This window comes from Corella eumyota, chromosome 2 (genome assembly GCF_963082875.1).
Source record: "Corella eumyota chromosome 2, kaCorEumy4.1, whole genome shotgun sequence".
Taxonomy (NCBI): Eukaryota; Metazoa; Chordata; class Ascidiacea; order Phlebobranchia; family Corellidae; genus Corella; species Corella eumyota.
The window spans coordinates 11327390-11345796 of NC_137491.1; the positions used below are offsets into that span (position 1 = coordinate 11327390).

General features: G+C 29.9%; 1 protein-coding gene and 1 pseudogene across 1 annotated transcript; both read right to left on the minus strand.

The window, feature by feature from the left end:
* Window positions 1-1334: 1334 nt before the first annotated feature.
* Window positions 1335-4132, minus strand: LOC145742392 (uncharacterized; annotated as a pseudogene).
* A 902-nt stretch (window positions 4133-5034) lies between these two features.
* LOC145743925 (uncharacterized) lies at window positions 5035-14347 on the minus strand. Its single transcript, XM_082561999.1, has 27 exons — window positions 14143-14347; window positions 13827-13931; window positions 13466-13527; window positions 13076-13298; window positions 12810-12906; window positions 12598-12647; window positions 12375-12440; window positions 12128-12240; window positions 11950-12022; window positions 11509-11700; window positions 11230-11400; window positions 10990-11067; window positions 10775-10886; window positions 10231-10514; window positions 9883-10113; window positions 9620-9721; window positions 9315-9457; window positions 8963-9118; window positions 8106-8857; window positions 7836-7988; window positions 7407-7673; window positions 7084-7314; window positions 6575-6714; window positions 6160-6440; window positions 5904-6058; window positions 5699-5791; window positions 5035-5566 (listed from the first exon to the last, which is right to left on the minus strand). Exons 1-27 carry the CDS (start codon window positions 14167-14169, stop codon window positions 5211-5213), a joined length of 4713 nt encoding a protein of 1570 aa, XP_082418125.1. The 5' UTR covers window positions 14170-14347; the 3' UTR covers window positions 5035-5210.
* Window positions 14348-18407: the final 4060 nt, after the last annotated feature.

An 18407-nucleotide genomic window follows, 5' to 3' on the forward strand; every position in this document is an offset into this window, starting at 1 on the left:
TTTGTGACTGCCACATTCCTCCAAACTGACAACTGTTAAAGTTAAGCCATAGATAACTAGTACAACCTAAATATTCATATTCACACTTGCTTCCATCCTGTCTGTCTACGGGGTTGTTCTTTTTCCTGACACATAGTGGCAAAACTATATGTGACAAAAGTTGACACATTTTTATGTCAAAACTTGTCACACAATTATAGTGTCACTAAATCGACAACAATTTTTTGATATACTACCTGAAAGAATGACACCTTAAACAAACTTAGGGCTTTAAACAAACACCTTAAACCAACTTAGGGCATTAAACATACTGCATTTTTTGCAGGGCCTCTAGACAGCAAGATTTTTGAATCCAAGGGCCTTAAGATCCTCTCCTGCAACGCACTTCGGAGTCTTAAAATATTACATGTTTAAGAAATATTTACCTAAAAGAATAATATATAATATACGATCCGAAAAAACTTTTCCACGTGAAGTTTTTAGTCACACAAGAAAGATACCGGTTACAGAAACATTCGTGTTTAAAATAAAGGACCCCGTGACAAAAACAATACGTGCTGAAAACAACGTTCTTAAAATCCCTATCTTACGCATTAGTTTATATAGATAAATTTAAATTTTTAAAAAATATATAAACTAAAGATTAAAATCTTCGCTAACCGTTTAAGTGTGTGTACACCAAAGTCTATCATAGCCCTACCCCGACGTCCGCAACAAAAATGGTTGTAAATTAGTAATTTTTAAAGGGGTAAACAAATTACGTTGTTAGGAACAACGTAATGAAGTTGCATTTTACATTATTAATAATCGCAAAAAATTGTCATAGAAAGGATAAATAATATAGAAAACATCCTTTGAATAGAATTGACAAAATTTAGACCAATAGTGGTCCTAAAAAAAAGTTTTAACTTGTCGCATGAAATCTACAAACCTTACAAACAAAGAGCTATAGAAATATTCATTGCTAAAAGTATGATCTTAAACCAAAAAAAAAAATTATTTAATAAACTACCACTATTAAATTTTTACTTAATCTAGTTTCATTGCAGATCACAGCTTAATAAGATTTTGGTATTTTAAATTTAGCAGTAAGTAGAAACTTGTTAGCAGCCTTTTTTTACAAATTTTTAGTATTTAAATAGAAGCAAATCTATTATAATTACAAGTTTTTTTTTTAAATGTAATTTACTTTCACCATTTTTCATATTTATCAATAAAATCTATTTACAAAAAGTGGCCAAAACTACAACATGAACAATAAAATGATGTAAAATCTATAATAAAATTAGGTTTACTGTTTATCTGTTAATTTTTTTGCATATGCAAGCTTCAGGTCATTCAAATTCACCAGCAATTTTTTGTACAAATTGTGGGCATGTTTCACTACATTCCTGGTAGTGATCAATCAGACAAGGATGATAACTGCCGTAGGGATATAATCTTCCATCAGATTCTCCTGGTGTGTTGACCCAAGCATAGGCATCTAAACCATAATCCTCGGTGACACAAAGAGTTACATCTGCACCATTGTAGCCATAGGGATAATCATAATAACTGGAATCTTCAGCACTGTATGCAGTTCCTTCATAGCCTTCACCTAGGCCGCCACCAGAGTAAACTGGTGCAACTAAAAAATAATAACAATAAATTAACCTTAATCCAGAAAGGAGATTAAACAAAAATTAATATAAATTTTACAATAATAAAGTAACATCTTATTTTTTAGGCAAATATGTAATAATCCAATCAGTTTGTAGTTTTATTTTTTTTAAATACTAAAACTAACCTCCACCAGCAGCTGGAGTGTCAGCACCAAAAATAGGATCACCCCGATCGTTTGGATTTCCTAATACCCATCGCCTTTTTCTACCAAATGATTCTAAACAGTTTTAAGTTTAAAACATGTTTGTAGCTTAAGTTTAAAACATGTTTGTAGCTTTTTTGTTATTCTAATAAAATAATATTTTTTTATAAAAAAGTAGTAAAACTAAAACTTACGTGGTGTTGCACCACCGCCCCACAGTGGAATGCTTGCATTATTTACTTGAGGTGGATCATATGTGCAATAGTTAATTTCATCCAATGTTCTGAATAAAATAATAGTATTTTTCTTATAATTATTTAAATTTGTTTATAATGGTTTTATATACATAAAAGGTAAATGATATACCTACCTTGAAGAAAATGTGCCTCCATTACGAGATGTATCAATAATATAATGGAGTCCAGTTCGACAGTGAATTATATCCGCTAGCTGTTCATTAAATGTAACATTCACAAAAGAACCAACATTTATTGAAAATCCTCGGATGTAGCTTGGCATGGATGCCAAAGTTTCTATAATATATTCTAAGTTATCTTTCCATTGCAAGTAAATAGCATTACCAACATCAACATAGATCCATGAGTTTGGAAACCATCTTGCAACTTTATGCACACGAGCCACAAATTTTAGCTAAATATTAACACATTATTGTTATTATATTCACATCAATGAACAATAAAATCTGTTAAAATATAGATAGGCCTATTGTTTTATACCAAATATTTTTAAAATAACAGTTTATACTAAGATTGTTTTTTATAATATACCTGATAATCAATGTTATGGTAGTGACGAAAAGAACTAAATGTGTTTATAAGTAACGAGGGTTCCATCACAATTAATGATGGTACTTCAGATAATTGCTTGGCATATTGCTCCATTTTTTTGTCATATTCTTTCCATGTATCTGTAAGAAACATTTTTTTTATTATTTTTAAAGATTTACATTTAATTTGTAAATAAAATGCTGTTAAAAATTTAATTGTCCTTACCAATTTTTTGATTCGGCCTGTAATGACTTGCCTCTACATCTAAAACAAGTCCTTGTGAGGGATGCATAAACATTACAATAATAGGAATTTTATCATCTTCACAAGCTGTTTTCTTTACTTGTTGAATGGTGTAGAAATCATCATTTGAACCAAACAACCAGAAAGAATTTCTCATAACTTGTAAACCAGATAAGTCATCTGTGGTTTAAACCATAGCAAGTGGACTGCGACCTATAATCAATAAATATGGATAAGTTTGCAGTAAAATAACCAAATATTTGACTTTTATAATATAACAGCTAAATATACCAATTTTAACAATATAACTATTAAAAATATTAATCATAATTGTTTTTCTTACCCAGAATTCCACTATACTTATGATTGCAAACAAATTCCACAGTAGGCTTTAAATTCATTTTCCATTTCAAATATGTAGAATTTCCAGTATTAACATATGTCCATGAATTGGAAAATAAGTTTGCAACTTTGTGCACCCGATTTTGAAATTTCACCTTAATTATAGTTTTAAATTGATATAGGGTGTTACCTATATTTTATTAAACAACAATGCTGTTTGTATTTTTACCTGAAAATCATTGTTGTTGGAATTGTAATTTTGAATTCCTTCAAATGAATGCATAATAGTGAAAGGTTCCATTACAATTATGGTTGAAATTTGGGATAAATGCCTTGAATATTCCATTATTTTTTCATCATATTTTTCCCAGTTGTCTATATATTTAATTAATATTGAAATACAATATAAAACTTACTCAAATTTAATACATATTAAAATTTTTATTCAAATTTTAAATTTAAATATAATTTTTAAAGTCAAAGAAAATTAAAGTCTAAATAAAACTTTTACCAATGGTTTGGTTTGATAAGCCTGTCTCATTGTCTAAACCCTGTGAAGAATGCATTGATATAACAATAATAACGATTTCATCATAATCACAACCCCATTTTTGCACCATTTTAATAGTGTTAAAATCATCCTCTATACCAAACAACCAAAAAGCTCTTTCCGAGGCTAGTAAATCAGATGATATGTTTATGCTTTTAACCATCTCAAGAGGACTGCGGCCTAAAAATTAAAACTAAGTTATAAAAGATTAACAAGTTTTTTAAAGTTTTAGAAACAAAAGTAAAAAACCTCAACAAATATTTAGTTCTTACCTTGGCTTTTGGTATAGTTGTAAGAACAAACATTATTATTTTTTATTGAAAGGATTTGAAACAAAGTAATAGCTAAAACCTGAATTACAACTAGAGCTGCACACACCACCAACCCCAATGAAATTAACTTCATTGTTTTCTATGGCCTAAGAAACTAATTAAATATAAAATTTTGTTACAACCAAAAATTTAAACTAATTTGAAAATTAAAATCCATATACACTAATAAATCCCTACAGTTTTAAATTTAATATTATAGCTATTGATAGGAGATAGGGAAACTTATCATTTCAGCATGTAATATAAATCTAAATTATAAGCTTCTTAAAATATATAGCAAAAGCTTTTACTTAATATGGAAATTTTGGCAACCTTCTAGGAAAAGTTTACAAAACTATCTAAGAAATCTAGCCTTGGGCAGTTTTACTACCTTTCAATTAACAAAGAATTAAAAAAAAAATTGTATTGGGTTAATATTATTTTGCATACACCTGGCAACTTAAAAATTTTTATAACATTTATTCAAAAAAAGGTGATGTTTAATTTTAAAGTTAAATCCAAGCATTTGGAAAACAAGCCTCTACCTCTTTAAAGCTACAACATTTTAAATAATTTGATAGCCAACTTATAAAAGATAGATTTTTGTGGTTCTTTAACAGCTAAGTTGTATGCTGTTCAAACCACTAAACCAAGTAGACTACAGCCTTAAGGGATATAAAACATTACTTTTTAAAAATTGCTGAATACAAGATAATAAATGAATTATATTTAAAATATTAGATCCAAAGCTGTATTAAACGAATTAAAATATAACTGATGCGTTTTAAAAAAAATATTCCAAACCTGTTCATTTTCAGTATAACAATAAAGAAGCAACAAGCAGATATTTTTTACCTGCCAAATGTTTAAATGTAAAAATAAATGTTTTTTGAGGTAAGAAACTTGTTGGTGTTGGTCGCTAAAACTTTTTCTTACAACTTTGTAGAATTGTCCTTCCTAAGGACCGGAGAAAATTATAATAATGACAAATTTGTTTTTACAGTATTTTATTTTCACCATTTTTCAGGTTTATTATTGTGATATCTATATACAAAAAGCAACCAACTCTACAACATGAACAATAAAGGTATGTAAAAACAAACATTAGCCACAAAAATCTATGATAAAATTAATTTTAAATAATAAATTGCACTTTTGAAAACTAATACTGCTTATCCTTTAATTTCTCCACATATGCAAGCTTCAGGTCTTTCAAATTCACCAGCAATTTTTGGTACATATTGTGGGCATGTTTCGCTACATTCCTGGTAGTGATCAATCAGACAAGGATGATAAGTACCAGAAGGATATAATCTTCCGTCAGATTCTCCAGGAGTTTTGACCCATGCATAAGCATCCAAACCACTTTGATCTGAGGTAAGACAAATAGTCGAATCCGCACCCTCATCACCATAGGAGTAATCATAATAACTGGAATCATCAACACTATATGCAGCTCCTCCTCCACCGCCTCCTCCGCCTCCTCCTCCACCACCTCCTCCGCCGCCTGCATTGTAAACTGGTGCAACTGCAAAATAAAAAATATGAATAAACAAACCTCAAAAGAATATTAAACTAAAATTACTAACAAATCAAATTGACAGTATTAAAGTAAAATATGAGTTGGTTGTTTTATTTAAAAATAATGCTTCAAACTAACCTCCACCAGCAGCTGGGTTGTCGGCAGCAAAAACAGGATCATCTTGGCCATTTGGATTTCCTAATACCCATCTCTTCTTTCGATTAAATGGTTCTAAATAGTTTTTGGTTTAAAACATTTAGGAGCTTTAAAACATAAACACTCCTAATCTTTTTATTTCTCTTTTTAATATTTTATAATGAAAAATTGTTAAGCAAAAACTTACGAGGTGTACTATCCACAACAGAACTTGGTAATTCGGCAGTATCGACACCCTGTAGAGCAAGTTTTTTTTTCTTGGCACCACCACCCCATAAGGGACTACTTGCATTTGTTACTTGAGGTGGATCGTATGTACATTCATTGATTTCATCCAATGTTCTGAAGAAAGTTGTTTGTGAGATTTGTATCTTTCTTATATTTATTTAATGTTGTCTATGTTAGGTGTATATATATTTATATAAATTGAACACTATATTTACCTTAAAGAAAAGGCACCTCCATTACGAGATGTATCAATAATATAATGCAATCCAGTTTGACAGTGAATTTCATCTGCAAGCTGTTCATTAAATGTTACATTCACAAAGGAACCGACATTTATCGAAAATCCTCGAATACTCTTTGGCATGAATTTTAAAACTTCTATAATATGCTGTAAGTTAACATTCCATTGCAAGTACATAGCATTACCAGCATCAACATAAATCCATGAATTTGGAAAAGACCTTGCAACTTTATGCACACGATCCGCGAATTTCAGCTAAATATTAACACATTATTGTTATTATATTCACATCAAACTATTAGGAAATCTGCTTACATTATAAATATAATTTAACAACAAAATATTTAAAAATAACAATTCCTATTAAGATTATTTTATGGCCATTTTACCTGATAATCACTGTTATGATCTTGAGTTTCTGAATTAAACGTGTGCATAAGTAATGAAGGTTCCATCACAATTAATGATGGTACTTCTGATAAATGCTCAGCATACTCCTCTATTTTTTCGTCATATTCTTCCCATGTATCTGAAATAACAATATTTTATCATTTTGAAGCGATAAATTTAATTGTTTGATGTGTTAAATAAATAAACCGGCAGCGTGGTGTAGTGGTAAGAACACTTGCTACACCACACATGAGGTCGTGGGTTCAATCCCCACTGATCTCATGCTGTAGCGCCCTTGAGTAAGGCACTATAAACGGTATGAACTCCTGCTGAGCCAGCACTTAATCAACAGCATAATTTCCGGGCAATTATAGTCTCTATATTATCCCAAACTGCCACAGGCAACTCGAGACTGGGTCGTAGTAACTTATGTTACTCTATGTTTAAGTCGCGCATTCGACTTTCCCACATAGAGGATAAAGATATATACAAAAAAAACTATTCCTACCAATTCTTTGGTCAGGCATGTAATGGCCTGCCTCTACATGTAAAGCAAGTCCTTGTGAGGGATGCATAAACATTACAATAATAGGAATCTCATCATCTTCACAAGCTGTTTTCTTTACTTGTTGAATGGTGTAAAAATCGTCCTTTAAACCAAGCAACCAGAAAGAGTTTCTCATAACTTGTAAACCAGATAAGTCATCTGTGGTTTGAACCATAGCAAGGGGACTGCGACCTATTAAAATTAAATAACATTAAATTTGTTAAAAAGTTATAATATACCATTGGAAATATAATAATTATTGAATGATTATATTTAAGCCTTACCTAATATTCCAGTATAGTCGTGAGGACACACAAAATTTTCTGTTAAATTTCTTGTAGTAAAAGCCTGTACCATGATAAGTGCAGCACATACAAATCTCAGCAAAAGTTGAACATTCCTAAAACAAGCAACCAGTAGACCTGGAATTCGAACCCGATACCAACAGTAGATTACCACAATTAGGTAGGGAGTCATGTTAATTAAAGCCCAGGACATACCAATCATGTACATGTAGTAGTAATAGAACTTCACGTTTGTGGCAATAACAGCTGCAAAAAATATAAATGAGTTGAATAAAAACTATATTATAAATGTAAATACAGATTGGTAAACAAATTTTAAATATATTTTATTTCTCGTTAAAATAATTTTGACAACCAGTACATAGAATCTCCTCCAAATGATATTATTTTCGTACAAAAAAAGCTTACCGTTTACAATAGCATAAATAATGGTGACCACCATAATAAAGAACATAATAAAATGCATGTAGCACGCTCTCACATCTTCTTTTTGGAAACCAACGTTAGATCCTTCTTCATCTTCTTCAGTCTTCTTCTTAGTTGTCTTAAAGGTCAACTCACCTTAAAAATTGGTAGTGAAATTTTAAATTTGTTAAAGTATGTAGGTAAAATTATAAAGAAATTTTATTTAAATAGGTTGCAAAGTAAGTAATATTATTATAATAGTTTTAAATTTACCTTTTCCTTTCAATAATTTTGTTCCTACAATTCTTCTTACTCCATTAAAATAAGTAAACCATAAATTCGTAGAAGCCAATTCACCATTCCACATGTCTCTGATACTAAATCCAGGGGGTGGAAAAAGAAGTAAGATATTACCGAGAATGTAGTAAATGAAAAAAGCAAACGCAAACTCAAGACCAATGCTAGACACAGGCCACAAACCAAAAAAGATAGCCCAAGCAGGAACAAGCTGGAAAAAAGGAATGGAAATAGAAGCAGCAAAGTAGTTAAATCCACAAGAACTGTAAAAGATTCTTTGAGAAAGAGAAAGACCTGACTGCATAAGCGGAAATTCATCCAAGAAAATTTGTAAGTTTCCTTTGCACCAACGGGAACGTTGTTTGAAAATCTCTGTAATTTCGTGAGGTGATTGGCCAATGGCTAAAATTTCATGATGGTAAGCTACACCCCAACCCATAGTACAGAGCCGAAGTGAAAGCAAAGTATCCTCAGTCAAGCAACCTACAGGGAAATAACCAACATCCTTTAAGGCATCAGCACGTACAACAAAATTGGTTCCACAACAATTGACAGCACTCCAACGATCAAGACTAGGTTCAATACGATGGAAAAAGGAGACGTTCAAGTGATCCCACACATCTTCATCGGGGTTTACATTGTAGAAAAACTGGGGTGTTTGAACCAAAGCCAACGGTCTTGTACGTTTTTCGGAGAATACGGGCAACACTCGAAGCAGATAGTTACGCCTAAATGTTTATTAGAAGATTTTTATATAACAATATAAAAAATTGGTTGTTCCAATATATTTAACACTTAGTTTAAGGCATAAGGTAAACAACCAAACACATTACCTGGGCATGAAATCGGCATCAAAGATAATAACACATTCCTTATCAGCATATGCATCGTCAAATATATAATGTAGAGTGTGGTTGATGTTTCCAGCTTTAGCGTGATGAGGTACACCTGGTAATTTTACTCTTGCTACATAGTGAAGATAGACTCGTCTATATAGGACATAAAATAGAAATTATTTTAGGTTTTTAACATCTATTGTTTAAATAAAGATATCCCTTGGTAGAAAATAATAATGAAAGTTGTATCAAGTTTAATTTTCGAAAAATAAAGTAGGTAACTTTTTATATTTTATTTAGCATAAATACCACCCTTAAACGATTGGTTAAATGTTAAGTTTTTACTGACCGTTTAGTTCTCTTGGACAACACCCAGTTTTCAAGATTTTCCCTTTTTCCATCATCCAGCACATATACATGAACATGGAAATGTGGTGGTAGGTCCATGTGAATAATCTCATGCACTGTACCAGCTACTACTTCCAAAGGTTCCTGGTAATTAAGAAAAACTTTTAATTACATAAATAAACTTTTAATTACATAAATAATACTTACAAAATTAAAATTTAATCTTCAAAATTATGTTTATTAAAGTACATCTAATTTAAATTTATAAGTTAGGTAGGTAGTATTTTATATTCTTTTAAGACTAACCTTGTAAGTAGGCACCATAATCCTAGCGGTGTGAAACTTCATTCTTTCAAAAGGGTCTCCACTTGTTGGCTCTCTAGAAACCCATTTCCACAAACATAATCCCTAAAAAAAGTTTAAAATTGATCTTTCAAAACTTTCAAATTAAATCTTGAATAAATAAATACACATTTGTAAAATATGTTTAAAAAATAATATATACTAAATTTAAAATAATTTAGTTGGTATGTATTCAGCAAAGGAAAACTGTAACAATTTAAATTTACCTGTAAAATCAAAGAAGGTGCAGTAATAATCTCCAAGATAGCTACCACAATACAATAGGTTCGTTTCAGTCCAGGCGCGTCCAATGTAAAGTTAATTCGGACATATACATAAGCCAAAAAGGCCAACACATAAGTAATGTATATGGTTTGGTAAATATAGTTATTACTCTTAAATGTGATTTTTGGTACACGAGTAGCAGTTTCAGGAGCTGGTGTATCATCGTCAATAAACTAAAAATGTTTAAACTAACTTAATTAATTTGAATAAAATGAAAAATGCATTTGTGTTTTATACACTTTAAGCTATAAAAAATAGTTTTTTATTACTTAAAAAAATTTTAATTTTACCTCTTCAAAATCATCCCAATCCTCCTCATCATCTGAGCCCAAAAAGTAATCATTTTCTTCATCCTCATCCATGATTGGTGGAAAATGCTTTTCATCATCATAGCCCATCTTTTTAGGAGCAACCTTTTCCGAATCCATCATGCTATCCAACCTTCCAAACGACTCCTCCTCATCAGGAAGTGGAGGATATTCATCCATCATGTTGCTATGATGACGACGCTGTTGTTGGTTTGCCATCATCATCGGTGGTGGTGGGTCTTGTGAAAAGTGGTTATTAGATTGATCTAAGAAAATTGTTCAAGAATTACTTGCAAAGACAATAAAAATAGTATAAGTGGAATGAATAGCAAAATGTATAATAAATTATGTAGAAATACTTGTGAATCTTTAATACATGAGTATAATGACGTTTTAACGAAAATATAGTTGTCACACAAGTTATCTAATGCCAATAAAATATATTTTTAAAGTTTGTAGTATAAGTTAAGTAACAGATTACTTTCGTATTAGTCTTTGAGATAACAAAAAAATTAAAAAAACTTACTTCGAGTTGTGCTGGCATCACCATGGGCTCGATTTGGAGGCCTTATTGTAAGATTGCGTGGCCCAATTCCACTGTCACTACTATCATAGTATTCATCATCACCATTCCATTCCTATTGTTCATGAAAATCAGTTAAATAAAGAATAATTTAGTTTATTGTTTAAATGTTAAAGTGAAGCATTTTAAAATTGTTCTTTTGTTAGAAATTTAATTACCCTTGGAGCAGGGGGAGGTGGCACTTCATTCTTTAATTCACCGACTTTATTTTGTACCTTATTAACTGCACTGTACACCTACACAGACAAATTATTTTTATAATTATTGAAAATCTAAATCATGCTTTATTACAATAAATGCATTTTTGTTTTGGTATTTTTATTCCTCATTAAAATACGTAATGGATTCGAACATTTTAAATTGGTAGTTTTTAAAATAATAGGTAATTATAATCTTACTTGTTTTTGACATTCTTCCAAACGTTTACTAAAATATTCTGCCATCTCATCCATTTCTTGAGCATTTCCACCATTTCTGGTGCCCAAGTTGTCCAAGCCTCTTGAAAGTTGCTTTTTGAGATTTACAATTTCATCACGAACAGCTGATATACTCATATCGGAAACTTGCGACTAAAAGAAGATGGAACAATATAAATGTAAAAATGTATAAGATTTTTTATGAATCCATTAGGAATTAGAACTTACTCTAGAACATTTAAACAACTTTATTACAATTACCTGTCTATAAGATCTACTGTTTGTTGGTGTAATGGTTGATGCATTATCAGTTGAAGTGGTTGCATTTGCCCGATTGGTTGGTCTGATGGTCTTTTCCTTATTATCGTTATTTCTTCTGGCATATGAACCACCACCCTGAGGCCCACGACTGTAACTGTACATTGATGCATCATCTGGGTAAGAATCATTAACCTGCACAAAACTGTATATATTAGTTTCAACATTTTTTAACACACCATTTAAGTTTATATTTTATTAAATTATTTGAGTAACTTTTAACAAAGGTGATATTTATATTCATTAACATGATTTTACCACGAACTGAACAGTTGTTTGTCACTAGTCTTAATTCTGATTTGCCTAAGGGTTAATTTGCATTTTGTACCAAAAAATTACTCATAATTTATATAAAAAAAAACACATTTAAGTAAATCTGGTTACCTGACTTCTTGATCTTCTGCTTGATATTTCATTAATTGCACTGTCTGCTTGTCTTTGTACATCTTCCAGTTTTCTATTAAAGCAGATATTATTTAAATTGATTACTGGAAAAAACAAATAATTTAAAAGTTGTAAAATGTATTTAGTTCCGCAATTGTTATTGGAAAAGCAATCTTACTTGTTAAAATATTCAGCCAATTCATCAATATCTGTAGGAGGATTGTCCCCATTAGTTAAAGTTGTTGTGGTATCTTCAGAATATCCAGATTGTAATCGACTCATATTTGCACTCTATCAAATAGTTATTGACATTAGTACTTTGAATAAAGGTGAAAACTAACAATAGAACTGATAGACCCATACATGTCATAGTAAAATAAAATTTTGGTATAGGAAGCACGTTTAAAAATTGATTAATACTTTACCTGCATAGGATTGGGATAAAATTGTCCAGTAAAGTTTGAAGAAGATGAATCTCCAGCTAAATATTTCTGTAACAAAATCACTTGAAATTAAAATTACGTATTTAAAAATATTAAAATTTTTAAAATTAATTTTTCAAATGCATAAACAAAGATTAATTTAAGAAATAGTTATGTCACATAAGAAATTAATTAGTAAAAATTTCAAAAGTTTATTGTTACTCACTGGCTTTGGTGGGCGTGGTGGGTAAGCCCTGTCCAAATCATCATGAGAATCTAAATCAAGATAAATATAAATTTCTTAAAGTCAACTCTACCAATATTTTTCGAATTTTTAAAATCAGTTTTAGGTATTATAACATCAAATTTATATTCCAATAAAGTATTTACTGAAAATTTGGCATACAAAATTCAAAGCAAAGTAATTTTTAATTTTACCAAAGCTATCAGCTGAGCTGTACACACTAGATCTATCCGAACCCGTTTTATAATGATCTTCACTACCGGATCTTGTTCTGTTTGTTGAATCGCTAATCTGTTTAACAACAATGAAACAATTAATTTTGTAACTAACATTAGAAATAAATTGATGACTATACACTTAAGTTGATACCCATTTAGCTAATAATTTTAACAGTATTGTTTAAAAAACATAAAAGTTATCTGCTAATTTTAAAAAGCAGTTTAAAATAAATTTAACCTACCGTATATGGTGGTGGTTTTTGTGATTTTCTGTATCCATTTCCTGATAAAGTTGATCCGTGAGGTTGCGAAACTCTGGAAGAAGGGTGGTGAAGATGGGCTCCCATTGAGATTGTTCTTCTCTTTCCATCTTCTGGAGGAAGTTGGGTGCTTGCAAAAGATGATCCGGAGGTATGGCGAGGGTATGCCCCTCCACTGGGAAGAGTACTTATATTTCTCGATCGACTACGAAAATTAAATTTTGAATCAAGATATAGTACAGCATACCGGCCGCTTTTATATGTTTATGAAAAATAACAATATAAAATAAATGCCTATATAATTCCAAAAACGATTCTTTACAAAAAAACAAAATGATAAAAGGTTAAATTCGCGTAGTTTTTTGTTTGTACCTTCCACTTGTTTCACTTTCATCAAAGTTAAAATGATCGGGACCAAACTCTGAAGCAGTGTTCTAGTCAAATATAAACAAACTTATGTTAGTGTTTTAAACAAGAAATTAGAAGATAAAGCGCAGGCTTTATCAATAATAAACAAACAAGATAACGGGAACTTGATAATTTTTAATTAGGCAATTGTAAATACTTAACCAAAAATATTAAACTAACACATTATTAAAATGGTATGCATGTAAAAAAAATTAGTTTTAATCAAAGTTACTTTGTTGTAAAAAGATTAAAATTAAAACCGCATTTAGTAATTAACATAAAAAAGATTGTTTTACAAAAAACTTGAAAATGATTTATAACTTACGAACGATGACGTTGTATATCTGGACGGCTTACGTGGAAGACTCTCTCTGTTTAAACTTCGATTTTCATTTTCCCTTTCTCCTGAACGTCTGTACGCTCCAGGAAGCTAAATTTACATACAAGAATTAAAAATAGTTTTAATGAGTATTTTTGCTTAAAAAAAATTTTAACAAAGTTAAGCACAAACATATACTAAAAAATCCTATTATTTTACACTTTGTCAATAGATTTTACAAAAACACCATGTAGTATTTACAAGCAAATTAGATTAAATTTTATTCAAACAAAAAAAAATCACGGTTGTTTTTATCATTTACCTCTTGATGTCTAGTTGATCTTCCCATTTTAATTAAATAGCAAGATTTTCAAAAACACTAAGTGCGCTGTGACAAAAGAATTGACGATTTTCGACTTTCTTTTGCGCACTTTTAAGTAGTAGACTTTCGATAAATCGAACTACAATTCGATTTTACCAGTTAGTTGAATTTGTATATTTACCAAAACCATTCAAAGTTTAAATATGCTTCTGTAGTTTAATAAAAATAACAGTTAAAATAAGCGCCTTTGGTATATAAATAACCATAATTTGAATTTTACTGAAATTACCATTTAATTATTAACTGCTTCTTTATTATCTTACTACAATATTTTTCTTAAATAAAATATAAACTTCACGGCTTTATTTTAAATATGTTATACAAAATTACACAAGATTACGCAACTATACAAATCTTTATCACTAGCTTGAAGTAACTTAAATTTTCGGAAATACTTATTTTCAATAATTTTTTTCGAATCTTAGTTTTAAGAAAGAACAAGGCAACTAAAGTGACCCAACTCCTGTGAAATCTTACGATATCTAGAACGTAGCGAGAAATATCACGGCCTGACGTATGTTGTTGAACAGGTACACTGGCATTGTGCCTGGGGGAAAACAAATACGTTTGTGCGCATTAAAGTCTAACAGGAATGAGTTGTCTATCCGCCTGGGGCTTCTTTTCTATTAGGTTAAATCATGGAGTTATGTCGTTTGTTGCTAAAAAGTGGCATTATATTTCGTGCACGCCTTTGCATTTAACTGTTGTAACATGCCTCGTAAAAACAAAACAAGGTAAATGGCCCTTTTGTTTTGTTCTTTACAAGGCAATATAAAAAAGAGGTTGTTACTTTTGTTGACACTGTTTTGTGAACTTAGTGCTCTTTAATCGTGGGCCAATCAAAATCTCCGAAACTATTTTAATTTCTTTATTATTCCAAGTAGAATTATAATTTATTTCCCTAATTAGTTGATAATTTGGCTCTTGTCTATTGCGATACCCGTTGTAAAATTTAAACCAAAATTAGGAAACTTTAAGAATCTATTAATAATCTTATCGACCGAGTTTTGAAAGGGTTTTGGATGTTAACCATATTATAACATTTTTGTATACATTAATACGGAGATTATAAAAACCTTTTAATAAAAACTTTTTTCGGAAAAATCGAAATAATCCTAGTTTAATTACTAATTCTGTTGAATTTTGCATTGGCTGTTGAAGTAACTATGCGTTGGATATTATTTATAACTTGATTTCTTACGTTGGATGACGTTGCTATTTGCGTGTTAAAAAAAGTTGCCTAAATTTGTTCAATAAAACCGGTTTTATACGTTGCTTTTTATGTCTCACATTTGTAGTTGTAATAATAGTTTACGTCTGCTTTTATCACCGTGTTTATGTGTCGTTGATTAGTCGTTTGTTTAATTATTTCCGTTTAATTGACTCTATTTTGGTTATGTTATGATTAATTAGTAATTCTTCAAAAAGAAAATCAAATCTAAGTTTTCCCAGTCGATATGCTACCATTAAAATTGATATTTATCATTTTAAAATGACATATTGTTGTATAATAAACTTACAAAATCGTTGCCAACATTTCCAATCACTTATGCGCAGTTAAATATTTTTGAATTTTATTTGAATAGTGTGGCAAAAATCTAACAAAATAAAAATATTCTTTGTAATTAAGTTAAAAGAAAAAATTTTTAAGTCGGTTGTGTTGTAATAATTTAAAGTTTAGTAAAATTTATTTTGTTTTAAGCAGTTGGGTTTTTAATAAATAAGAATAAAGATAAAGTTTAGGTTTAGTGCAAAATTTATAATTTGAAAGTATTGCACAATAACACGGTTAATACCTAGTTTATTGCAGTTTAAAAAACTTTTTAAAATAAGTTTAATAAAATTAATTTTAAAAACTAACCTCAAAATTTATTAACTTTGAAAAACGTTTTAGATCTAATGTCAGCCAAATGTCAGCCAAATGTTTTCACAAACTTGCGTAAAAGAACATAATAAGAACGAAAAAAATAAACTTTCATGTGCATAACACCAAAAACCAACATATACCGAGTTGGACAGACTGGGTTCAACATTACCATTCGATGTCAAAATCTATTAACCAGTCCTAAATTGGTTATTTTTTCTGAAAAGGATTCTGATCCCAATTTATTTGAAGGATTTTTCTTAGACCTAACAACTGAAGTCACTGTAAACAAAGACACACAAACTTCTTTTGGCACAACGGGGATTTATCATAAATCAAGGGGCAGTAAAATTATTTTATAATACCACTTTTATACAGAAGTGCTTTTCGTAGACAAAGGCACCTTATTTAAAAGTATAATAAAGAAATCAGAACGACTAAAGATAGAGCTTATACAAAAAGTTGCTGTTACAAAATCCTTAAAACTAAAAGACTACAAGCTAAACTACTGGTTCAAAATATTTTTAACATGTAAAGGATAAAAACATATAGTAATTCGGGTAAAAAATATACAAGTAATGACTAAGTATTTTTTGGATGTATCGGGGTGCTTGCAAACACTGTGTCCGATGCAGTAAGCATCGAAAGGGAAAACTTGCAAACTGATCAGATTAATCAATAAAATGCAAATAAACTTTGTTTAATTTCGACACGAATAGAGCATAAGCGAAAACTTTTGCGGTTTTTGAAATTGTTTACGTACTTAGAATATAACTGTTAATCAACGATCTATGAATATTTACCGTTTACGGCGTTATTTTTTTTAATTTTACGACAAAATTTAGTTCACTTTTTTGCATTTAAATTTTTGTGATTTTCATGCAAATTTAAATAATACCCATCACCTTTATGGCTTAGAGCCCAAGGGTGATAGTGTTATATTTTATTTAGCTGATGTGACGCTAATAAATAATGAAAAGCATGATAACAAATCTTTACTTCACTGCGACATCTAGCGATCCATTAGTGTACTGTTAAAACTTCGCTGTACGAATTGCCCAGTGTTTAAATTTAGAGATGAATCCTGAATAGTTTTGAATTACTCCAGCAGCATAGTAAATCAATCATGGCCACATATTACAAACCAAAGGATTTAAGGCTTAATCTAGATTGCTTAAGCACAGTTAAAAACACACAATTTCCTAATAAACATATAAAACTCACTACATTAAGTTAAAATAAAAAAGTAATTGTTTTGAATTGCCATTAATATAAATAAAAGTAATTGTCAAGTTTAGACGCAAAGGAATTAAAACTGTTTTACAATATCTCCAATGCTTCTGTTTCATAATATCAAATTAAAAAACTAACCTTTTTTGTTTTTTTTGGCATTGCAGCAGGTTTATTTTTTTAAACAATCTAATTTTTCCTAAGGTATTTTATTGTTTTTACATACACGTCATAATAATGTTCTATTTTTTTTGTTTTAGGTATGACGTACTATTTGTATTGTCCATATTTATAAAACTCTATTTACAGCCGAAGTAGTTAAAATTTAAAACCTTAATATTAAACTACTCCGTTTAGGCTCCTAACGCAGTCAACTTTGTTAAGAAGTGCGTTTTTTCCAAATTTACATTTTTTGACAGATGCCCAGGGAAAAATTAGAGTCGGCAAAAAAGGCAAGAAATTTATAGGAAAGCAGGAACCGTTTATTTTGATTAGCCTATAAGATTTTTTTTACTTTATTGTAAACGCACTTATTTTTTAACATTAGCCTTTAATTTTGACATAAAGATATACTATTTAAAGCATACATGTGTTTAAAGAATTATCATATTACTTGATTGTAATTGATAACTTGTTTGATAAATGTTGTAAAAGTTTTGAGCCCTCGGGCAAATATTCAAATTAAAAATGTAAATTTTAACAAGTTTCACGCTGTGTTTAAGTGGTTTTAAAATATAGCACGTGCAAGCTTTCGCTTTAATTTTATTTGACTTATAGCGGCAAGGCGGGGTTACATAGATAAAGCATTGATCAAATAAATAAATACATGGCAATAAAAAAAATAACTGAAGCATTATAGCGTGCAGTTAAAAAAATAAGAAGTATTTAAATACAAAGTTATAAAATAAATACTGCATAGAAATGAACGAGAGATTTTTTGGTCTTTGATGAAAATCACAGTAAAAAGGAAACTTTATTTTGAAACAATTGTTTTTTTGTATTTTTAACTTGGTAATAGTTTCGTTGATTGGACTTCATCATTACCAATGGAAATTTCATCGGATCGGGAATCCTGAATATTTATTGTTGATATACGATTGGCATTTTCACG

Excerpts from the sequence above, each read along its gene's own strand:
- LOC145743925 (XM_082561999.1), bottom strand. The coding sequence starts at position 14,169 with ATGGGAAGATCAACTAGACATCAAGAG. Across the intron at positions 12,907-13,075 it reads AAAAACCACCACCATATACG|ATTAGCGATTCAACAAACAG; the intron begins GTAGGTTAAATT and ends GTTGTTAAACAG. Across the intron at positions 12,241-12,374 it reads TTTATCCCAATCCTATGCAG|AGTGCAAATATGAGTCGATT; the intron begins GTAAAGTATTAA and ends ACTATTTGATAG.